General features: G+C 60.6%; 2 protein-coding genes across 5 annotated transcripts in view; both read left to right on the top strand.

Moving 5' to 3' along the window:
• The window catches only part of NAP1L4 (nucleosome assembly protein 1 like 4), a 58,144-nt gene extending 49,451 nt beyond the window's left edge, over positions 1–8,693 (top strand). For 2 of the 4 annotated variants that reach the window (XM_027532614.1, XM_027532613.1), the window contains exons 12-16: positions 19–138; positions 2,411–2,440; positions 2,839–2,895; positions 4,601–4,638; positions 7,692–8,693. In XM_027532614.1, coding sequence (XP_027388415.1) covers positions 19–138; positions 2,411–2,440; positions 2,839–2,895; positions 4,601–4,606 — 213 coding nt within the window. In that variant the 3' untranslated portion in view covers positions 4,607–4,638; positions 7,692–8,693. The remainder of the gene's footprint in view (positions 1–18; positions 139–2,410; positions 2,441–2,838; positions 2,896–4,600; positions 4,639–7,691) is intronic. The other 2 variants (XM_027532612.1, XM_027532611.1) reach the window with 1 other exon arrangement.
• Positions 8,694–21,256: 12,563 nt separating this feature from the next.
• On the top strand, positions 21,257–22,325 carry PHLDA2 (pleckstrin homology like domain family A member 2). Its single transcript, XM_027532593.1, has 3 exons — positions 21,257–21,664; positions 21,712–21,770; positions 22,033–22,325. The coding sequence occupies exons 1-3, from the start codon at positions 21,331–21,333 to the stop codon at positions 22,123–22,125; spliced, it is 486 nt and encodes a 161-aa protein (XP_027388394.1). The 5' UTR covers positions 21,257–21,330; the 3' UTR covers positions 22,126–22,325.
• Positions 22,326–23,902: the final 1,577 nt, after the last annotated feature.

Here is a 23,902-nt window from a genome sequence, read left to right as displayed (position 1 = left end):
CTGAGCTTCCCCACCCAGGATGAAGACTCCGAGTTCACGTTAGCCTCCGACTTTGAGATCGGACACTTCTTCCGTGAGCGGATCGTGCCACGCGCCGTGCTCTACTTCACGGGGGAGGCCATCGAGGATGATGACAACGTAGGTGGTCTGGGGGCGGGTGGCCTGGGGGGCCCTGCAGGGGGGCGGTGCTCTCTGGAGCCTGGGGCAGAAGGCATGGCCCAGTGCCCGAGTCAGCCTGTGCAGTGACGCCTTTCAGGCTGTCCTCTCCAGACCCACAGCTCACTGCTGCATGCGAGGTGTGTGGCTGGGGTGACCTCCAGACGTGGGGACTGTCACTCAGCGCCATGTGGGGACTCTCAGAGCCGAGTCGTGCTGGCATGTGCGTGTTGACTCCAGAGAGAGAACCCCACGCTCCACAGGAGGACGGCCCCCTGGGCCAGCCCCTTCCGTTCGGCCTGGAGGACTTGGCCTCTCACAGGCAGAGCTTGGGAGCGGGGCCCCTGAGCCCGCCTGGCCAGCTGTCCCTGAGCCGTCACCCGAGACCATTGTCCGTCGTGACCACGGCCCGGGTGCCGCCAGCCTTCTTGCTGTGTGGAGGGGAGGTGTGCGTCCTGTAGTGTTGCTGGGAGCGGCTTAGTTTCCGTTTACTCCCTCGTGTTGAGCACTCGGAGGGGTCCTCTCTGGTGAGGTCTGTGGGGGCTCCTGGCCGAGCAGCGGAAGCTGGGCGGGCCTGCGCTGCTCAGCACCCTCCTGTGTGCTGCAGGCCCCGGGGCGGCGAGCGTGGGCCAGCTCGGGTGTGCGGCTGCATCGCCTGAGACCAGTGGGCTTCTTAGGTGCAGTCTGCCCCAGGAGCACGGACACGCCCAGCATGGCGTATCCAGGGGTCAGGAAAGCGCCCGGGTCATTGCTCAAGGATCAGCTTAGGAGACGCAGGTTGTACAGATTCTGATCCGATGCCGTCCAGTAGCACCTTCTGCAGCGAGGGCACCGTCCTGCACTCTGTCCACTGTGGCAGGGCTGGCACTGCATGACACTGGACGATGTGAGATACGGCCGTTGGCAGCTGAGGAGCCAGAGGATTGGATTTATCTAATCTGGCCAAGAAAGATCTAGTGGCTGCACACTGGAAACGCCCTCCAGACGAGGGTCCACAGGCCTTCTCGTGATCACATACCTACCACTGTAAACACCTAACGATGCCGCGTGTGTGTTTATTTACTCACAGTACACGCCAGGCAGCTCCTCCTGGTGACGTCTGTGTCTGTTTTCACTAGTGATGCCATCGGCCACACCGCAGGTTCACGGTGTGGTCCAGGGGCTCACTCGGCCTGCAGGCCTGGAGCCCCAGCTCTGCAGGTGCCCGCGTGTACGCTGGGGCTGATGTAACCACTCCAGCTACTCTTCAGGCTCCTGATCGAGGAAGCGCAGGGTGTGGGGACAGGCGTGCGAGCCCCCGTGTCAGACCTGCTCAGAGCAGCGCAGGGGCTGGGCGTCATATCGGGGTGGCGTGCACGCAGGCGTTCGGGCTTGGGCTTCCACGTGCTCGGAGCCTTGGCTCTGCCAGAATTTGAGGTGGCTGCACAGAGCTCTCAGAGGTCGGTCCAGGGTGAGGCGGTGCCTGTGGAGCCTCAGGAAACCAGCATGTGAGCGTGTGCAAGGCTGGTTCCTGTGGGACGGGCCGCCCACACTGTCAGAGGCTGCTCAGGACATGGGTTAGGAAGGAGCGCGCGACGTCCCCATCCTGCTGCTGCTCAGGCCAAGGGGATGTGCAGACCAGGCCCATGCTGCGCTCTGCCGAGTGCCTTTGAGCTGTTGATGAGGACTTTGGGAGGGGGGCTCCAGGAAGAAAGACCGTGAGAGAAAGCCTGCTCCATCTGCGGGTGCCTTGTCGATGCAGCCAACGGGAATGAGGTTCATGTAGTTTTGTTTGCTTCTGGGAGCAGCCTGATATCTGGGACTCGGCCGGGAGCCTGACCAGCAGTGTCCTTGGACACATGAGAGGTTGGGTCCAGACGTTCATTCAGCCACAGTGTTGGAGTTTCTCCTGGCGTACTTTAAACACCAGGTTTTATTACATTCCTAGGTACAGATGAACGATTTCCCCTTGTCTGAGATGTAGGGTGACACTGAGAGTCCTGTGTGTAATAAACCATGCGGCTGGTTGACTTAGATCAGCCTGGTTCCCGGTTGGACACGGCGCAGCCCACGCTGACCGGCTCCTGGGCCCCAGCCCCACCCATAGTCTTTGTTTGGGGCGGTTTTCAGATACCTGGTGTCCCACGAACATGGCAGGACACGGCAGGAAGCTGGCTTCTGCTCGGAGGCTGGGCCACTGTGGGCACGGGGCAGGCGCTGTGTCTGGGTCAGGCTGCCACTGTGCTTTGTAAAAACCTGTTTCCTTCCCTTGCAGTTTGAAGAAGGTGAGGAAGGAGAAGAGGAGGTAAGAGCTGGCTCACGTGAGACGCTGTTCCCCGAGGTCGTCCTCGGCCCTGTCTCCTGAGTGGACAGGGGCTGTGGGGTCTAACTGGCCACGATACCCTTGTCTTGTGGGGACCTGCCCTGGAGGCCCTCGGCCCTGGCGAGCGCTCGCTACGATGCGCAGATGGGTGGCAGTGTCGAGTCGGACCCTGCAGTTGGCTGATGAAAGTGCGTCTTACAAAATAACCATCGATCAGACCAATCCACTTGGTCAGCAGTGTGTTTACTTCAGGGTCATCTGTGAGAAAAGTGGCCAAAGGAGGGATTTGGTTGAGTGTGGGTGATCGTGATTGTAGCCAGTTTCCTTGTGAATCAGAGGAGTCCTGTCTGCTCAGCGCGTTGTCTCTCCTTTTGATGCAGGAGCTAGAAGGAGACGAGGAAGCGGAAGACGACGATGATGCCGAGATTAACCCCAAGGTGAGTTGTCGGGAATCCCCACACCTGTGTCTGCTGTACTGCTGAACTTTTAAAACACATTCCTAGCTTTGAGCCGGGCTGTTATGAACATGTGCCTGTCATTCTCTAATTAAAAAAGTTAAAATTGTACCAGAAATATACTCGGATGACGAGCTGTTTGGATACCTGATAAACAATTTGAGTGTTAAATGGCTTTCCAGCTCTTTCTCAATCTGTGTCTTATTTATGTAAACTTATTCTGGAGAGCAGCTTTATGTTCTTTATCTTTATGGTGTAGTTGGCAGCGTGAATAAACTTTTTTGTTTTGTGTTTGTTTTTGGAAAAAGTACAGAGATAGGGTTTGGTTTGTCTTGATGACTAGAATAGAGGAGCAGCAGGCATAACTTTACAGTTGTAACTGTACTGAGACTAGTGAGGAGATACGTCTCAATAGCTTAGATAATTTGAAATAAACCAGGAAGCTTTGCAAAAACCAACAAAGAAGCACCTGATGGGGATGAGTGGCAGTCCCAGTGATTTACATGTAGTTAGGTTTCACCTGCCGTCTCAGATGAGCTTACATCAAGGAGCTTGCCCCTTGGCGCGTATTTTAAACACAGAGCTGTGTTGCTGCTGCTCTGAAGCTGCACTGAGAGCTCTCTTGCGTGCTCATAGGAAAGCTATGGCTCACCTGCCCCTTAGGACTAAGGGTGTCACAGCCGTCAGAAGACTAGCTGTGCTCGGCGCTGTGGGTTCTAAGGAGACGTGGTTGTCTGTCTCCCCAGCTCGGGCCTGAGGCTGGCCATGGGTAACCGGGTCTGAGTGTTCCGTGGCACCAGCTGTGTCTACGGATGCACGCTCACAGTGGTGCTTCCTTCTGGGGAAGGGTGTGAGTGCGTTGACCACCTCAGCGTACCATGCAGGTACTGCTCTGGGCACGGACTCGGACACGTTCATCTTCTCTAAGCCAGCCTGTCCCTTTCATGGTGGAACCGTGCACACCAGGGCCCCAAGTGCCTTGCCCTTCGCCGTCAGGTGAGGAGCCGTGCCCTGCCTGCGCCCAGGTGTATGTGCCTGGCTGCTCTGCAGCCCTCAGGGGCTGAGGCACACGTTCACAGTGGGATTCCAGGCCAGAGGCAGACGGCTCCAGCGGCTGCCTCCGACTCCAGGGCCCGCCTGCCGCCCGTCCCGCACGGCACTGAGGCTGCTCACTCCTCCTGTCCTGTCGTCTCCCGTCGTCGTCGTCCGCCTCTTCTCTCCATGGCCAGGCCTCCTGTCCTGTCTCATGTCTGGGCCTTCTAGAAGAGCAGCCTCACCTGGTGACCACAGAAGGAGGGGATGGCTAGCACTAACCATGAGGGCTTGGGTGTGTTTTGCTGGTCGGGGGCGGGCGAGAGGGACCGGGGCTCGTGGTGTGCGGGGCCCCTGTCAGCCTCGCCGCAGGGTCCGGTCTGGTCCTCTGGGGCCGTGAGGGGACGGCGCTGTTCCTGCGGTGCTCCTCTTCAGAGGACTCTCAGGTCAGTCTGCCACGAGCAGAGGGCAGTACGGAAGAGGGGCTGTTTGGGCATTACAGGTGCAGGTCTGCGTGTGAGGTTTCCCGTCGTAGGGTTGATACTGTGCAGCCCTTTGGTACCGTGGGAAATTGTGGCTCTTTCCTCCTGTTTAATCTTGTGCATTTCATTTTCTCTCATGCTGATGGTTCCTTTCAATTTTTTTCCCCATTTAGGTGTAATTTTTGTCTGTTAATCATTCATGCGTTTCTAGGTAAGGTGGAATTCCATTCATTCATACCTTCCAAACTTGTGGTCTGTGTTTTGTAACAATGCCACGTTGTGACGGGTAGCGTGTCCAGGGCCGCTTGGTGTGTGCGGGGCTGGACAGGGCTTTCCAAGAGCGGGTGTCTGCTGTGTGCACTTTGAAAACCAGCCGACAGAAGCCACGTCGGGCTCCTGCTGGCGGAGCCCAGGGTTTGTTGCCAACCAGGTAGTGGCAATGTCACTGGTGTGACGCCTCTGTTGACAGCGGGGCTGCCCCCCTTCCCAACCCTCCCACCCCCCGCTCCCCACCCCGAGTGAGAGGCTGGACCAGGATGCCCAGGCCCCCCAGCAGGGCCAGCCTGCTGCCCACTGTGACCCGCCCCCCACATCGTGTGTCTGCTGCCCGTTCATTCTGCTTAAGTTCAGGTGTTGTGCAGACCGGCGGGGAGTAAAGGGTGGACGTTAATGTGCCAAAATGTTCTGTCTTGGGAGCTGCTGGCGCCAGCATCCCGTGGGTGTTGCTGAATGCTGCGGAGGTTGCCGAGGCGTGTGCGGCTCGACTAAGAACCAGCTCCAGACTGAGGCCGTCCGCCCCGTCCCCTGCGGGGTCCCCTGCTCGTGGCTCTGCCCGTGTCACGAGTCCCCCTCATGGACGCTGCTGTTGGCTCCTGTGGGAAAGGGAGGGAGGTGCGAACAGGAGACCCGTGTGAAGCCGGGGTGGCAGTGTCGGCATCCAGGCGGGAGCAGGGCTCCCCAGCCTGTGCTCGTGTGGGGGGCTCCCGGAAGAGCAGGGCTGTGTCTGCACCTCCGAGCTGGAGAGGGCATCTGTCTGCACCCTGTCCCTTCGCTCTGGCGGGCTGGCTTTCTCAGGAAACCGAGGCAGGCAGGCGGACGGGGTACAGAAGCTTGTGGTGGGCGGCGTGCACGCCCACCCGGGGCTGTCTGAGGGGTTAGGGCGGTCGTGTCGGGTCCTGTCTCCTTGCGCTTGGCCCCCGCTGCCCATGTTGTCCAAGGGATGGCACCGGGCCTGTTAGGCCCGAAGCCCCTCTGCTCCCCGCGCCTAGCCAGTGAAGCGGGCCGTCCGTGAGCAGCCCAGCGTGTCCTCTGGCAGAACCAGTCACGCTGTTGAGCGTTTCTCTCCAGGTCCGGAGCCCCTGTGGAAGAGGCCGCCCCCAGGACTGGGCCACCAGCACTGAGGCTAGGGCGGGTTGGTGGGGGCCTGCCCTCTTGGGCAGTTGCAATCTGTGAAGGGCTTTCTCCTAAATGCCCCCAGCTGGCAGGGTGTTGGTCCTTTCATCCCTTGATGACCAGGCTTCTGACAGCTCGTAATGTGAGGGCGGGAGTTCCTGCAGGTTGTTTTGGGCTCACAGGCCAGAACCTGGTGTCTTGTTGACAGTTCACTCTCGGGACTGCAGGGCTCTGTGTCAGTGCTCCAGCCTGGAAGTTGCGTCTGTGTGGACACTGGCCCAGGGTGGGGCTGTGTTTGGGGGAGGCAGCGTGCCGCAGGCAGCCCAGCTCCCCCGCCCGGTGAGCTCCCCTCCGCCTCCCCCACCGCCACCCCCACTGCCAGTCCTGGCCTGGGGACAACCAGTTCCCTCCAGTGTCTGCAGCCCCCGAGGTGAACAGTTGGTGATGCACGCTCGTGGCAGAGAAGGTGTTGCCCCGGAGACGGTGCGCTGAGTTGCATGCTGCTCCGTGTGACACAGCATCCTGTCTGTCCTCTGCGTCCATTTCCCTGGAGGAGGGTGGTGCCATGTCCTGGTCCTGAGTCTCCTGCCCGGGCCCACCTCCTCAGCCTCAGCTCTCCAGCCTGGAGATACACGCCTCCCTTTGTCCCCAGACGGCTGCACGCCGCTGCCCCAGGCCGGAGCACCTCTGCACACCCAGTGAGTCTGGAACCAGCCTCTGAGCCCCGTGGCCACGTGTCCGGGCTGCCTCCAGGCCCCCTTTGAGATGACAGTTTGAATTAGGTCTCTTCCAAGTAGAACTTCTCGTCGGGGTGCTCGCTCTGGGCCCAGGCTCCGGGTGTATTCCTGGGGAGTGTGTGATGCGGTGCTGTTAGCCCAGTGCTGGGCGGGCCCGAGGCCAGGCGTGGAGCGAGCGTCCCGCTTGGCCCTGTGCTCACGCACTCAGCCTGGGGCCCGCGCTCCCTGTTTTGTCTCTGTGCATCTTTTACACGTGGGCTCTTCGTCCCACACGTGTGCTGAGGATTAACAAGCCGGGCACCATCCCACAGGTGCCCGGCCTGTTAATCCTCAGCATTGGTTGTATTATCCCAGATGTTTCTTTTAAACTGTGTGATGCTAGTTTTTCTTAGACTCTGAGACATGCCAGGTTATATTCAGAGTAATTTGTCATCTTCCCAGCCAGAAATCGTGGGTTCTTGTTGAGTAAATCATTGGCTCAGAAGTATTAGTAAAATCGTTGTCTGTGTCTGAGGCTCTGGTGATCTCCACACAAAATTCATGGGGTTGCTGAACAGGTTGAGACGCTGTGAGCTGTTCTCCGTTAGACTGTAGTCAAGTGAGTCTGCTCTGGGGAGGGTCTCCCCTCCTCCTCTTCTGGAAGGCTCGCGTGCCGGCTGCGGGGCTCCTGGGAGGGTTGGGCTTTGTCTGTGGAGCTCTTAGTGGCCCCTCGTCCACTGTCATGGCCTTGTCCCCATCAGTAAGCGGAGCTCTGAGGCCTGGGCTTGGGGGCAGGTGTGTTCCAGGCAGGGCCCTGACGCCTGGTCCATCCGCGCTGTCCCAGAGCCGGGGCCTTCCAGCTGGGGACGGGGTGCTGCTCTGTTTAATTACTCTGTGCCACTGAAGGACCTCCCCTCACCCTGAGATCCTCCTGCTGACAGTTAGGATGTCTTTAAACAAGAAAAGGCAGCCCCACTGCGCCCTTGTTTATGGGAAGTTAGCTTATTTTTTTTGTTACTATTTTCAAAGTGTATGTTAGCAACCAGTTTTTTAGTAAGAGCAAGTGACGTATTGAGTCTTTGTTGTCGTTGTTGGATGGAGACGCCTGCTGATGGGTGGCCCGGTTCTCTACAGTCTCGTTTTCTCTCGTTGACAGAAGGAGCCCAGCCAGCCCTCGGAGTGCAAGCAGCAGTGAGGCGGCCGCGTGGACAGCGTCACGCCTGACTCGTTTTCAAGTGCATGGTTTTCACTTAACTTCTCCTTTTACTTTATTATTTTGCTTAACCTGTACAGCGGCAGCTCAGACGCATTTCAGAGATAGGAGGTTTAATTCCAGCACCCTCTACGGCCTCGGGCACAGCTCAGTGGACTCCCCCAGCCCGGCCTTGGGGAGGGCCCTGCAGATCGCATTGGGGATCCCTGGACGCCAGGGGCACGTGTCCAGGGGTGTGGTTCCAGGGCATCTAGGACTCGCTCACCCTTCCGCCATCGGACAGGATGCGTTTTGTCTGAAGACGCCCACGCGCTGTCGCCAGTCCCGGCAGCGCCAGCGGGGGTAGGCGCCCTTCTCACCCTGCTCCTTCTTTAGTTCTATTTTCCTCAGGACTGACCCTGAGGCTCCTGCTTTTGTGGTTCATCTCGTATTTATTTACCTTTCACGCTGGGGACGGCTGGGGGCGTGCTCTCTCGCTTGTCCTCCAAGTTTCCGAGACCCTGTGGGGACCAGACACCCGGTGCCCTGAGCCGGAGGTGCTGGTCAGGCTGCAGACCCCGCGGAAGAAGCTGCTCCTTCAGGACACGCGGACCGTGCTTGGCCTTGGGGACGGGGGTGGGGCTGTGGGCAGAACCGGGGTTTGCCAGGCTTCGCGGGGAGGGGCTCCGGCCGGCAAGCACAGCTTTCCTCCGTAGTGCCACACGTCTTGCTTTCTCGTAGCTCCCATTTCTTGGCCCCACACTCATTTTGTCTTAAAAGCCTTGGGTTTCGAGCGACCTGTCCTTGGTGGCGTGTGGGTTTTGAGTGTGTGACCTCTGGCCCGGGGAGTTCAGGCTGTGGCCAGGCTGTAGAGTGCTCAGCCTTACTTAACATTTGTAACTGAATACAGTGTTTTCAATTTGTACAGAATAGTTAGAATATTCTATTAAAGTTGTGAACCATGGACCCAGCGCGTGTGTGTCTTCCTTGGGGGGCCGCGGCGGGCGGGGCTGCAGGACGCCGCTCTCTGGGGCGCTGCGTGGGGGCAGGTCCAGGGCTTCCGGACTCCTGGGGTGTGTGTTCCTGAGGCGCGCTTCCCTGTCGATGGGTTGGGGTCCCCGGCTCCGAACCCAGCAAAGAGTCGTTTCTGAGCATTTGCAGGTTTGCACCCTCTAGGTTGGAAGGTTCCAGAAGGGACGCTTCCTGAGAGAGGGCCGTGTGCCGTCGGTCTTCTCGCCGCTGCTTTCCCGGGGTTTCCTCCCGCCCCCTTCTCAAGAGCAGGAGCTCGTCCCAGAAAAGACGCTTCCGGCGTGAGGGCCGCGTCTCGTCAGGCCCTTCTGGTTTCCGGTGTTTGCTCCACCCCCTTCCCAGAAGCACCTGCTCCCCACGTCTCTTGCTCCAGCCCCACAGCTGGGACTCTGCCGGTGGCGAGGTCGCGGCGCCCGGAGAGGGAGGAGGCGCCAGGGCAGGCAGGCAGGTGGCTGGCCGCCTCCCGTCCACACAGGCGTCCAGCTCACCCGATGCCCGCCTGCCTCCGGGGCTGGCGCCTCATGAGAGCGGCCAGAAAGGGGAGGGCACTGGTGGCCATGAGGGAGCGTGGGAGGCACAGAGCATGGCTGAGGGGTGAACCTGCGTTCCGGGACGACTGTAGAGCTGGAAGGTCTTGACTGAAGTGTCTGCGGCCGAGCCTCAGACCCCCCAGCAGTGGAGGGGGGGCCCCTGCCCGTGCCCGCCCCAGAGGCCATCAAGGAGAGGCTGCCTTGTTCCCACCCACACGTAGCCAGTACCTCATCCTTGGGGAGTGCGCGAGGCCCCCACACCCCCGCCCTGTCCCCTCAGGAGCGCCCACTCGAGGGTGGTGGTGCAGGGCACTGCCCGGGGGGGCTGCAGGAGGCGAGCAGACGGCATGGCGCTGGGGGCACCTTATCTCGCTGCCCCTGGTCCCTCTCCCACTGTCCTCACCAGTGGGAGATGGACCCGAGTTCACATCCGAAGCAGCAGTTCCACCCTGAGGGTGGAAGCATGCTAGGCGAGTTAGGCGAGCAGCTGCTCTTCCGCACGTTGGTGGGCACTGGTGAGCGTCTGGCAGGTTGGTGTGACGAGAGCCAGAGAAGATGGTTAGGTTCTCTGCCCAGCACCTTGTAGGCTTCAGGAGAGGAGGTGCATGTCACCTGGGTGCGAGTCTGTGGACATGGTTCTCGGTTTGAGATGGCCACAGGGTGGGGCGGCCCCTCACTCACCCCCAGGAGACAGGAGGGGTCGAGTCCCCTCCCTTGGCGAACTCCTGGCCACGATGGACCAAGGCACCTCCTTGCCCGTGAGGAACATCTGGCGTGTGTTGGGAGGAACAGAACCTATGTGGTGAACATACTTATGTGTGAGTGCACACCGGAGCATGGGAACACCTGTGTGTGAGTGCACATAAGTGCATGGGAACATGGGTGTGAGTGCAACTGGTACATGGGAACACCTGTGTGTGAGTGCACACCAGTGCATGGGAACACCTGTGCATGAGTGCACACCAGTGCATGAGAATATCTGTGCGGGAGTGCACACCAGTGCATGGGAACATCTGTGTGTGAGTGCACACCAGTGCATGAGAACATCTGTGTGTGAGTGCACACCAGTGCATGGGAACATCTGTGTGTGAGTGCACACTGATACATGGGAAGACTAGTGAATGCACACCAGTGCATGGGAACATCTGTGTGTGAATGCACACTGGTGCATGGGAACATAGCTGTGTGTGGGAGCACACCAGTGCATGGGAACACAGCTGTGTGTGAGTGCACACTGGTACATCAGAAGACTAGTGAATGCACACCAGTGCATGGGAACACCTGTGTGTGAGTGCCGAGTCATCCCATGTGGAGGCTCCCAGCTCAACAGGAGGCTGGACGGAGGCGCTGCAGATGGGGAGAGGCACTGGGATGCCCCCTTTCTGTGTCCGCTCTGGGGAACCATGTGAGGGCCTGGGCAGACGAGGTGGGTTTACCTCAGGACAGTCAGGGCAGAGGGCGGCGTGTTGAGGTTACTCAGAAAGCAGCACTGGGTTTTGTCTCCCCTGTGGGGTAGGAAGGGTGGGCGAGGGTGCCTGGCGCTGGGGCCTCAGGCTGCCGCTTGGCTGTTCCAGGTACACTTGGCAAGACTGCCGTGTGGAGCCCTGCAGCTGTGCCCTCCCCACCACGCACTGGGGCTCTGACCCCATGGCCAGGCCCTCACGGGCCCCTGCGTTCGGCCAGGCCTTGCCATTGCAGCTGGAAGGTCGCAGCATCCAGGAGGCTTGCCCAGAGCCATCAGCCTGGAGGCAGCGGGCTGGTGGCACTTGTGGCCTGGCCAGCATGCCCGGCTCTGCCTGGAGCTGCGGCTGCCTGGGCCCAGCGCTGCCTGTGTGGACAGGCCTCCGCCTCTGCCCCCTGACTGCCGCGGGCCAGGTAGAGCTTTGATGGCCAGGGCGCCCCGCCCGGCCTTCACAGTGCTCCTCAGGGGTCCCCTCCCTCCTGTGGTCTCTGCCGTGAGGCTCCCCAGGCCCCCCTTGCTCTGTCGCAGGCCTCAGGGCCTGGTTCCCTGCCTCCCTCAGGGCCTGCGCCTCGTCAGTCACTGTGTCCTCAAAACCGAGGGGTGGATTCCGGGTCCAGTGGCCACTCTGACCCCCTCCTCCGCCAGCCTCGGCACCCCAGCTTCTGGGAGACACGCGGCCCAGCGCCCAGGCCTCGGGGCAGGAGCCCAGGTGCTGAAGATGGCAGCAGTGGCGTGCACCTGGCACGGGGCGACCCTTGACAGCAGGAGCCCAGTGACACTGGCGTCTCAGCAGTGTCACCTGAGGGTGGGGCCTGTGCACACTCGTCAGGGCGCACGCTTGTCGCATGGGGAGGTGTGGTTTACACTTCACCGTAGCTGAGTTTTCACAGGCCCCGCAGATGGGGGTGGTTCCACTTAAAACTCTGGTTTTCTTTTACGGGTTAGGGGTTTTGGCCCCAGGGCCTGGCGTGGGCACCAGGCCTCCCGGCCCCTGCCTCGCCCTGGTGGCCGGCCTGCCATGTCGGTTCATGGCCTCCACTCTGGGGCAGGGGCCCCACAGAGACTTGACTCTCTTCGTCCAGGGCTCAGCCATCCCCCCAGGCCCACGGATTCCCCCTTCAGTCCACGCCGTGACAGGGCCAAGCTGGCTCAACCCAGTGGTTCCTTCTCCCTGAACTCTTCCCAGCCAGGGAGGTGGGCGGCTAGACTGGACAGAGTGGGAGGGTGGAGCCCAGGGTAGGATCTCTGGCCTACCGTCCGCTCAGTCTCTCCTCCCTACTGCCTCCAAGTGCCCAGTGGGCCAGGCAACGCTGGCTGGGCTGCAGAGGCCTGGGGGGACAGGGACAACCTCCAGCTGCGCCGCCAGCCAGGCCCCTGATGGAAGCAGGCGCTGTGCCGGGGGCTGGGCCCCGCAGGAGGGCACCGTCCCGAGCACGGCGGCCCTTGGCTAATGGCCGCCGCACCGGACTTGGGCCCCTGCCTCCAAGCCCTCGTGAGCAGCTTCCTTCCTGTGGGGGCAGATGTTCCTCCCGGCCCCAGGCTCAGAGGGCAGGGCCACGTGGGCAGCAGGAGCCCATGACCCCAGACCCAGCTGTCCCCCTACTCCCCCCAGAGTCGCTGGCAGGCGGTCCCCGACAGCAAGAGCTCTGGGACCCTCCTGGCCTGGGCAGGCCTCTGAACTCGCCCTGATGCTCTGGACACCTCAGCCTCCTCCAACCCTTCTCAGCCCTGGAGCCTGTCCGTGGATTCCCACCAGGCGCTGGCCCTGGAGACCCCTGTGAGCCCTGCCTCCTTGGGCCACCAGGAAGGTGCAGCCTGGCTACGTTCCGAGGTCAAGGCACCATGGTGCGCCTGCGTGCGGCCCCCGCCCACCCCGAGGTGTCACTGCTGGCCCGGTCACCGGCCCGTCTGGCCACGCCGACAGCTCGGGGAGGCAGCCGGACGTGGCTTCCCACGACAAGCCGACAACCCTGGCCCAGCGGGGATCCACGCTTGTGGGGCCTGTGGACCTCGCACAGGCCACAAACAGCCTCTGTGGTCTCCTTCCCCCGGGGGCTCCCCAGGGCTCCTCTTGCAGTCGAGCATGCCTACTCGGCTGCGGCCTGCCCAGGTCTTCGTTCTGCATCTGGGACCTGAGGGGACCCATCATTTCCTGCCCTGGGGATTCAGGGAGGGGAAGCCGGGGTGTGAGGCCAGAACCGCCTCCTTCCCAGACCCTGAGTACAGGACTGGCTGCCCACACCGCCTCCCCAGAGCCTGCGGGCTCAGAGCCCTGGGCCTCCGTGGGGCTCGGGCATCCTCCTGGGTACAGAGGCTCCTGGGGGCGGCGCTGGGCCTCCGCGAGGCTGGGGCGTGCTCCTGGGGACAGAGGCCCCTGGGGGTGGTGCTGGGCCCCGCGAGACAGGCGTCCGCCTGCCTCAGGAGGTTCCAGGGTCAGGGCAGGGCAGATGGCTGCAGAAAAGGGTAGGGTGGGCAGGAGGCAGGGGAGTAGGTGGCAGGACCGTGGTCCTCAAAGTGGGAGGCACAAGGGGACACATGAGAGCGTGAGGTGCCCGGGCTGGTCTGAGGCGGCCCGGGGACCCAGGGCCAGGGTGCCCGGCCCCTTTAGCAGCTCATGGGTGGGCGCCAAGATGGGGCTGGCAGCTGGCAGGGGCCTTGTGCAGAGACCTGCCCGAGACTGCAGTGCCCAGCGAAAGGCCGATGGGCCAAAGAGCAGAGCCTCCACCCAGAGGAGGGGCTGAGGGGACCCCCTGGCCAGGTCCCTCCCCACTGCTGGTCCCCTCTCAGCCACCTCCTGGGGCAGCCCAGGCCCCTCAGAACGCCCCAAGCCTGCTCTCCTCGCCTCTGGCTCCCCTCCTGGCCAGGAAGTATTTACTTCCAGACCGTGAGGAGCTCTGTCTTCTTGTCCACGCCTGGGGAGAGTCAGGTGGTGTGGAGAACCCCAGCTCACCTTGAGAACCCAGCTCAGAGTCACCGGTGGTCTCAGCACACGTGGTCAGCTGATGACCCCATCACGCTGTCTCACACGGGCTCTCATCTGCAGCCACCTGGCTGCAGGCCCAGGGGAGGGTGAGAGTGAGTGGGCGGGGTTGGAGGCAGGCTCACCATCAGACCCCCTGGGGGATGTGTCAGTGTCCTGGGGCGGCCGTCACAAACGGCCGCACAGTGAGTGTTGTCCTCTCGCAGCTCTGGAGGCCAGAAGTCCCGGATCAAGGTGTTGGTGGAACCACATCCCCTGCCAAGGCGCTACGGGAGGGTCCTCCCGCCTCCTCAGTACTTGAACTGAGAACTTCCAGATGTACGAGCTGGGTTTCAGAGAGGCAGAGGAACCAGACGTCAAATTGCCAACACCCACTGGATCATCGAAAAAACAAGAGAGTTCCAAGAAAACATCTACTTCTGTTTTATTGACTACGCCAAAGCCTTTGACTGTGTGGATCAAAACAAGCTGGAAAATTCTTAACAAGATGGGAATACAGACCACCGTATCTGTCTCCTGAGAAACCTGTATGTGGGTCAAGAAGCAACACTTAGAACTGGACATGGTACAACAGACTGGTTCAAAACTGGGAAAGGAGTATGACAAGGCTGTATGTTGTCACCCTGCTTATTTAACTTATATGCAGAGTGAAGTGTTAGCTGCTCACTCATGTCCAGCTCTGCAACCCCATGGACTGTGGCCCGTCTGGCTCCTCCGTCGGTGGAATTCTCCAGGCAAGAATACCCGAGTAGGTAGCCGTTCCCTTCTCCAGGGGATATTCCCAACCCAGGGATTGAACCCATGTCTCCTGCATTGTAGGCAGATTCCTTACCATCTGAGCCACCAGGGACTACCTTATATGCATGGCACATCAAGCAAAATGCCAGCCTGCATGAATCACAAGCTGGAATCAAGATTGTCTGGGGAAATATCAAAAACCTCAGATATGCAGGTGATACCACTCTAATGGCAGAACATGAGGAGGAACTAAAAACCCCGTGATGAAGGCGAAAAGCTTTTTTCCATAAAGCTGGCTTGAAACTCAACATTCAAAAAACTAAGATCATGGCCTCTGGTCCTGTCAGTTCACTTCAGTCGTGCAGGCGTGTCCAACTGTTTGCAACCTCATGGCCTGCAGCACACCAGGTTTCCCTGTCCATCACCAACTTCCGGAGTTCACTCAAACTCATGTCCTTCGAGTCGGTGATGCCATCCAACCATCTTATCCTCTGTCGTCCCCTTCTCCTCCTGCCCTCAATCTTTTTCAGCATCAGGGTCTTTTGTAATGAGTCAGTTCTTCACAGCTGGTGGTCAAAGGACTGGGGCTTCAGCTTTAGCATCAGTCCTTCCAATGAATATTCAGGACTGATTTCCTTTAAGAGTGACTGGTTTGATCTCCTTGCAGTCCAAGGAACTCTTAAGAGTTTTCTCCAACACCACAGTTCAATAGCATCAATTCTTCAGCGCTCAGCTTTTCTTTTATGGTCCAACTCTCATATCTATACATGACTATTGGAAAAACCATAGGTGTGACTAGCTGGATCTTTGTCAGCAAAGTAATGTCTCTGCTTTTTAATATGCTGTCTAGATTGGTCATAGGTTTTCTTCTAAGGAGCAAGCATATTTTAATTTCACGGCTGCAGTCACCATCTGCAGTGATTTTGAAGCCCAAGAAAATAAAATCTCTCACTGTTTCCACTGTTTCTCCATCTATTTACCATGAAGTGATGGGACCAGATGTCATGATCTTCATTTTTTGAATGTTGAGTTTTCAGCCAGCTATTTCACTCTCCTCTTTCACCTTCATCAACAGCTCTTTAGTTTCTCTTCACTTTCTGCCACAAGGGTGGTGTCATCTGCATATCTGAGATTATTGATATTTCTCCTTGCAGTCTTGATTCCAGCTACAGAGTACATCATGTTAAATGCCGGGCTGGATGAAGCACAGGCTGGAATCTGGTCCCATCATTTCATGGCAAATAGAAGGGGAAAAAGTGGAAGCAGTGACAGATTTGATTTTCCTGGGCTCCAGAATCAGTGATAGTTGAACCATAAAGAAGGCTGAGCGCCAAAGAATTGATGTTTTCGAATTGTGGTGTTGGAGAAGACTCTTAAGAGTCCCTTGGACTGCAAGGAGATCCAACCAGTCCATCCGAAAGGAAATCAACCCTGAATATTCATTGGAAGGACTGATATGAAGCCTCCAATACTTTGGCCACCTGATACAAAGAGCCTACCTACTGGTAAAGACCCTGATGCTGGGAAAGACTGAAGGCAGGAGGAGAAGCGGGCAACAGAGGACGAGATGGTTGGATGGCATCATCAAGTCAATGGACCTGAAGTTGAGCAAACTCCAGCAGATGGTGAAGGACAGGGACGCCTGGGGTGCTTCAGTCCATGGGGTCACAAAGAGTCGGACACGACTGAGCGACTGAACAACAGCATCCGTGGATGGGCACTTGCTTCCGCTGTTGGCTGTTGGGATACTGCTGTGAACAAGGGTGTGTGACCATGTATTCAGTTCTCTGCTTTCACTTCTTCTGGGAACAGACACAGAAGGGGGACTGTTGGATGACATGATAATGCTATTCTTAATTTTTTGATGAAACACCAATACATTTTTTAAAAAGAATCAAAGGTCAGTCGCCGCATCGAGAGTGGGCCTGAGGTGGAGTTGTGAGAGAGCAGTGTTCAGAACTTTGAAATCATTTAATCAGTTTCTTAACTTTTTATATGAACAACTGGTCATTTATTTTGGTAATTGTTTTAAGTAGTAAAGAATTTGATTAACATATACATGATGGGGCTTCTTCCCTGGATGGCTCAGTGATACAGAATCCTGCTGCCAGTGTAGGAGACAAGGGATTGATCCCAGGAAGATCCCACATGCCGCGGAGCAGCTAAGCCGGGGCACCACAGGTACCGAGCCTGTGCCCTGGAGCCTGGGAGCCACAGCTACTGAGCCCACACGCCCTGGAGCCCGGGCACAACAGGAGAAGCCCCCACAATGAGAAGCCCGCGCCTCGCAACCGGAGAGTAGCCCCCATTGTCCGCAACGAGAGAAAAGCCTGTACTGCAGTGTAGACCCAACACAGCCACTAAAATGTATATATATATACACACACATAGACACATTTACAAAGATCAAAGCCCGGATGACACAGCCCCATCCCAGACTTGCTGCCCGAGACTCCGAGGCCCGGTGGCTGGGAGCAGGATGCCCCGCCCGTCCTGGGATGGCACTGCCAGGCGGCTGAGCACCGTCCAGGAGGTGGTGGCCGTGCCTGTCCACTCGCCCTCTCTCCTTTCCTGTATTCTGCTCATGGGTTCGTCTGAGCGTCCAGAAAGGTCCCTTGTCTCCCAGCTGGCTGCCCTCTCCTCTCCCCACTCTGTGGCGACAGGAGAGGACCCTCCTCTCAGCTCCCGCAGGTCTGGACCTGCTCGGCCCTGTCCCCACCACGGGATGTCCTAGCTGTCCAGTCAAAGAAACAGTCTCCACCAGCATCAGTTACTCTGACTCCAGAGGGCTGGGTCTCTTGGGCAGTAGGTGGTCCACTCGCGTCCAGAAACATTTCCTAAGCACCCAGGCTGGACCCCAAGGGTCCCCGAGACTAAGACATTTGTCTCTGCCTTTCCAGGACTGGCAGTGACTTCTGAGCGGGGTACTGACGGATGAACAGGAGTTCGCCAGGGCCCGAGGAGGGAACGGTGCTCTGGGCAGTGTCACTGTCTCTCATTCGATCCCCAGTGCCTTGTGAGGTGGGGCCCGGTGGACTCTAGCTGAGGGGCTCAGGGACACAGCCCTGAGGGACCAAGGCCGGGCTGACAGTGAGAGCCTGGCACCAGGTGGGGATAGGCCTCCTGCCTCCTGCCCTTGGAGCTCTCACCTTTTCCCAGGCCACAACTTGGAGGAGAAGGATTAAGGACAGGCCTGAGTCACAGGCCATGGCCAATGGGCTGTGTCAGGCTCAGGTGACCTGGTGTCAGGCCATCTCTCTGATGCTGCAACTCCAGGCAGCTTGGGCCTCCCCAGGCCCGCACTGGAGCAGTCCGTGACACCCCAAGTGGTGTGCTTGGTGAGAGCCGGCTTGAGGTCATGCCTGGCAATCCCAGAGGGCTTCCTGGAGGAGGGGGACTTCCAGGCAGGGGAGCAGGGCCGTTCCTGAGCACTGCCACCCGCAGGAAGAACATGGCAGGGAGCCCCAGGCTCGGGGCTGCCATGACGCACAGCTTCCTCACAGGCTGCCTTTTTCCAGGCTGGTTGTGCTGGAGCCTGGAGGCCTGGCCTCGTCACCGCAGGGAAATGACCTCATGGGGAGTTTTGAAGAGGCGCCCTCGCTCCGCTCCGGCCTGCCTGACACCCTCACCCAGCTGGGAAGGAAGGCAGGAGTCCCCAGCCGGATGTTTGGGGACCAGTCTCTGTCTGCCTGCTGGAAGGGGGTCCCCTCGGCTCCCTGAGAATCCCGGAAGCGGCCCTTGGATAAATATTAGTAAACTTGGCTCAGACCAGTGCTGCCTGACGCCGGTGTCGTGAGGCAGGGCCCCACGAACACCGCCCAGCTAGCACCCACTCAGCCCCTGGGCAGAGCCAGTTCCTGCCCCCAGGCTCAGGGCGCCGTTAGATGCATTTGAGGCCCACTGGCCGGCTGTGTGACCTCCACTGAGTCACTCAACTTCTCTGAGACCCCCTTCTCCGTTCCTTGCAGAACCAAGAAAGCCTCCCCAGAGGCCCCCAGCTCATGGGGTGACCCGGAGGGAGAAAGCAGGGCCCACACTGGCCTCCCCAAGGTGCCAGGCCCCGTCTCTCAGGCCAGGGTCCCCCCGCCCTGCCCCCAGCACCAACTCAGCCCAGAACCCGCTGGGGCCAGAGCTCCCTGTGTGTGCAGCCCGAGTCCACACTGCACACCTCCATCTTGGGCAGGAAGCCAGCCTGGCGGGTCCTTCCTGCTATCAAACGGCTTGGGAGGTGTCCCCCTAGAAGACCCTCACGGGGGTTGCAAGGTGAGCCCTTCGCTTCATCCTCACGTTCTGAGGACCGACAGGCCTGCATAGGAGGCGGGAGCAGGGTCCCCTCCTTGCTCCAGGCCCACACTGGCCTGGCTGAGCCAGGCAGGGAGATCTCTGGCTGGTGGGGGTCCCAGGCCCCCCACCTCTGGCTGGTGGGGGTGCAGCTGCCTGGTGGGGGGTAGAGAGGGCGGCGGTGGGCTCCCACCCGATGACCTGCCCTCCCAGCTCCCGTGGACCCACCTTCAGGACACCACCCCCAGGCCGCTGGTCACCGGCTGGCCCTGAGGGTACCTGCCCAGTGGGGATGGAGAAGAGTGCCAGGTGGGCCTGCTGATCACCGCCCACCTGGCCTCACCTGGACTGCAAGTCCTCCACACCCTTCCTGCCTCTCTCAGCTCGTCCTCTCCAGGGCTTCCGCTCTACGTCTGAGAAAAGGGGCACGAAGAATGCCCCCCAGGACCTGGCTCAGCTGGCTCCTCAGGAAGCCCTCTCTGGCACCCTGTCCCCGCCAGGGAGACTGCCAAGCCGTCCTCTCGGCCCCACAACCCCCAGCGCCCTCCCCACGCCGAGTGCTCCCCAGGCAGGCGGGGTTCCTTCCTTCTCCTCCAGGCCCCATCACCAGCCAGGCCTGCAGGTACCCAGTAGATGCTCAAGCAATGCTGAGTGTCTGTGGTGTGCCTCACCCTGACTGAGCTGCCACTGCCTGGCACCTGTGTCAGGGTAACGGCCAGAGGGCCTCAGAGGGGTCCAGGCAGGGTGCCAGGCACCCAGCCAGCTCACAGTGGCTCCCTAGAGGCAGTGGTGGAGAGCTCGGCCCTGGTCTGCCTCCCTGCGTCCCTCAAAAGCCCAGGACACAGAACCTGGGGAAGGAGGGTCAGCAGTCTCACCATTACCAGCTCTGCTGGGATGCTCTCAGCGATGGGGAGCTCACCCCTTACATCTCTGCCCTGTGCTGCCTTGAGGGGAGCTGTGTCTCCCAACTCCCCACCCACCCCGTGCTTGCTTCATCCTCGGCCTGCTCCCCTGCTCAGCGAGCCTGCCAATTCCTGCTTCCCCGTGCTGCCCGCAGGCTGACCAGCCGGCCTTGTGCTTGCTCTCTGCTCCCTTCCACAGGCCAGAGTCCTGGGCCCAACTCCACCTCTCAGCTGCCCCCCTTCCACACCCCTGTCCATCCACTCAGGCCTGGCCCGAGCTGCCCATCTGAGCCAGCCAGTGGCGCCCCTTATTCCTCACGGTGACCCTGCAGGCCCTGGGCTGGGACCAGGAGGCAGGGCCAGGGCAGGTGGCGGAGGGCCGGCTGGCTCAGGGCGGGCCTGCACCCAGGAGGTCCCACCTGTGGCTTAATGCGCCACCTTCGCTGCCTTGGGTATTAATCCTTTTTGAACCAGAGTACCTGCGTTTCCACTTTGCACCAGGAGGTGGGGTGGCTGTCACGCCCAGCAGGACTCAGCTCACCTTGCTCCCTTCGCTTTGCAGTACCTGCCCAGGTCATAGCCAGGTAGGCTGTTTTGAAAGTGGGGGCCCTGGAACAGGTGGGGCCCCCACAGATCAGATCCCCTCTGTCAGCTGGACCCCCACCCCTGGGAACCCGGCAGGAGCTAGCAATCACTTCCTGCTCCTGTTAAACCCTTTAAAGGACGACGGTGAATAAGGAGACTAGTCCCGCTGGCAGGCCATGACTCCACGGCCCCCACCCCAGCCCAGGCCGACCCCCTCCCCGGGCAGGCACCAACCCCTTTCCCACTCCCTAGGCTCCCAGGCCCCCCTGGCAGGTCCCCATGTGTCCCCCCTCCCCCGACAGTGGAGAGGCCTGGAGGGTCCGGGAGGAGGGCTGACCCAGGAAGGGAGCTGGAGCAGCCTCACCTGCCCTCACGCTTACTGGACACTACGGGGAGCTGTTCTAGCACTTTCCGTGGGTTGCCAAATCTAACAAGTGGCTGTTGTCTCTTAACAGGAGTGAAAACTGAAGCTCTCGACACCTGCTCTCCTGCCGGCCCGAACCAAGGAGGAGAGGGCCGGAGGGCGGCAAGGTGGGAGATCAGGCCGGCTGGGGCAGAGCCCCTAGAGGGTCTCCCCAGGAGGGACCCTCGGACGTGGGAGGAACGGGGCGACCGCTGCCTCTGCCCCACAAGCCCTGCGCTGGGTGTCAGGGCACCTGGAAGGTGGGGGTCTGGGCCCCGCCATCACCCCTCTCCGGGCCGGCCTGGGCCGCGGGCGCTTGCCCGGGTCTCCCGAGCAGTGAGTCACAGCGGGCAGGGCCGGCGTCCGGGGCGGGGTGAGGACCGTGAGTCGCCCCACGGGGCTGGGGGTGGGGGTTGGAGCGCCGGGAAATCAAGGGAGGGGGGTGCGCAGGCTGCAGACACGTGCACTGGGTGGCCCGGGGCGAGGATGCTGTGTGCAGCCCCCGGGCGACCGCGGCGGGCAGGGAGGGGGAGGACGACGGGGGGCGGGGCCGGGGGCGTACCCGGGGCGGGGGGGGCGGAGCGCGCCAGGCGCGGCCACTATAAAGGCGGCTCCCACGCCGCCGGAGCGCATCACTCGCACTGCCATCCATCGCTCGAGCGTCGTCTCCCTCCAACCGTCAAGCTGGCGAACATGAGGAGCCCGGGAGAGGTGCTGAGAGAGGGCGAGCTGGAGAAGCGAAGTGACAGCCTGCTCCAGGTGTGGAAGAAGAAGCGCGGCGTGCTCACCACCGACCGCCTGAGGCTGTTCCCCACCGGCCCCGGCGCACGCCCCAAGGAGCTGCGTTTCCACTCCATCCTCAAGGTGGACTGCGTGGAGCGCACCGGCAAGTACGTCTACTTCACCATCGTCACCACCGACCGCAAGGAGATCGACTTCCGCTGCGCGGGCGAGAGCTACTGGAACGCGTCCATCACGCTGGCGCTCATCGACTTTCAGAACCGCCGCGCCATGCAGGACTTCCGCAGCCGCCGCGAGCGCGCCGCGGCCGCCGCGGCTGCAGCGGCCGCCGCGGCCGCCGCGGAGCAGGAGCCCGAGGCCGGGCCGGGCGGCCAGCCCTAAGTCCCACGGCGGTGAGTGCCGGCAGCCCGCTCCCCCGCGGCACGCGGTGGTGGGGGAGGACGATTTCGATCTCTGACGTCGGGTGGAGGTCCTGCCCCGTCTAGGTGTAGAGAGGGGACTGGGTGCCGCGCCATCGCGGCGCGCCTCGGGCGCGCGGCAGGAGATGTCGCTTTCACCTTCGGTGTAGGGGCCTCGGGAGACCAACAGGCTGGACCCTGGCTGGCTCAGCCCCCGGGCTCGGGCACAGCTCCCTGAATCCTTCTCTCTCCACAGAATCATGCCAGCTGCACCATCGGGAGCCCAGAAGTTGTCCGGGGAGACAGGAGCCCCGACAGCACCCAATTGCTGACCAGGGCAAGGATATAGCCCGGTGCTACTCTACTTCACACACAATGACCTTTCCGTGCTGATTCACTGAGCCTCCAGAGTCCGCTGTGCGGGCAAGCTACATAATTAGCTACCTATGTATTTATTTCGATGGTGCCTGTTGATCCAAACCATCTGTCTTAACGTTTGTACTCCACCACCATTCCAATAAAGCACTCGGTTCATTCTCTTTTCTATCAGCCAGTGTGTGATGCTCTGAGCTTTCTGTGGGAGGGGAGTTGGTGGTCCCTTCAGTGGGTGGTGTTGGGGGGAGCAACCATCCCAGGTGTCGGAAGGGCAAGGAAACGCACTTTGAGTGCTCACCGTCATCTCCCAGACCCTGGTCACCCTCTCCCAAGGTGGGGGAGTGCTCCCTGGGGGCCCTGGCTCACTCCGGGTGTGAATGGGGAGGCTGGGACCCTGCTTGCCGACCAACTGGCCCTGTGTGGCCCTCGTGCCTCCCCATCCGAGTGGCTCTTGCATGCCTGACCTCACCTGCCCCCTCCAGCCCCATCTTGCTCATGTGCCCATCCCTGAAAGGAAGCCCTCAGGCCTCTGACTGCCCACCTGCTACTCTCCTCTTAACCCTACCCCGGGCTGGACCAGCTGTCAGGCCCTGCTGGCCCGTACCTGACACGTTGGGCCAGCGAGGCAGCCAGTGCTTCTGGGCAAACGGGAGAGTGGTCTGCGCCCTGGGCAGGAGGCTGAGGCCTCCAAGGGGCCCGGGATGTGTCATCAGGAGGGAGGTCTGAGATCTCTGACCAGTGGGCAGCTTCCGCCCTTCCAACTCTGGAAGTGGGGTATCCAGGGTTGCCCCCCAAGCCTTGGGATGGGGAGGGGACATGTGTCCCTCCACCTAGAAGTTCTGTTGGTGATGAAGAAGCCAAGGATGGAAGAACGAGATGGGACTCCGATCCTGGCCTGGCTAGGGCACCTTCACGTCGCCTTTGGGGCTGGAGGGAGCCAGGTGTGGGGCTGGGAGATGCCGAGGTGGGGGCAGTGAAGGGCCCCAGTTGGGCCTTAATGTCGGTCTTACCCTGGACTGGGGTGGGGGCCACCATCACAGGCCTCCTGACTCCCTGGGTTGCTGGGGTCAGGCTTGGCGGGGGTGTAGTCCTGCTGGGAGGCTGGGTGCTGGGTCCAGAGAAGAAACCATTCCTGCGATGAATGTTTTCCTCCACAACAACACTGTGAGGCCCCAGGGCAAATGGGAGGGGGCTCCTCCAGAGAGGAGAGGCCAGCTCCAGGGCCCCCACTGACCTAGGGCCACCTCCATCCTGCGCCACCCTGGAGACCTCTCCCGCCAGAGCCTCTGGTGGATGACGCAAGTCAGCGAGCGAGGCCCCGGTGCCTCGCCAGTTCCTGGTGGGGCTCACGGGGGGCGGGGTCTGACCTGAGCTCTGGGGCTGGGAGTGTGTATGTGTGCTTGTGTGTGTGTGTGTGTGCGTGCGTGTATGTATGTGTGTGTGTGTGAGAGTGAGAGCGTGCACAAATGTGGATCTCGGCTCTTGGAGGCTCCTCCAGGAAGGGCCATGGAATATTCCAAGTTTAATAGCTTTTGTTAAAAGTAGCCTGTGGGGGAAGGGTGGCCTTCCTGGTCTCAAGGGCGTCTGCAGACACCCGACAAGGTTGTCCTCTCCACGCTGGTTCTTGGCGCGGCAGGCCTCCGTGTCTGCTGCCCTTTGCCATGGGACTTGGGCTGGAGGTGGGGGGCGGCGGAGGAACAGCTCCCCGGTTCTCAAGCCTGGAGGCCTGGCTCTCTACCTGTTGGGTTCCC

Source organism: Bos indicus x Bos taurus, chromosome 29, assembly GCF_003369695.1.
Source record: "Bos indicus x Bos taurus breed Angus x Brahman F1 hybrid chromosome 29, Bos_hybrid_MaternalHap_v2.0, whole genome shotgun sequence".
NCBI classification, from domain to species: domain Eukaryota; kingdom Metazoa; phylum Chordata; class Mammalia; order Artiodactyla; family Bovidae; genus Bos; species Bos indicus x Bos taurus.
This window is presented reverse-complemented; position numbering and strand designations above follow the sequence as displayed.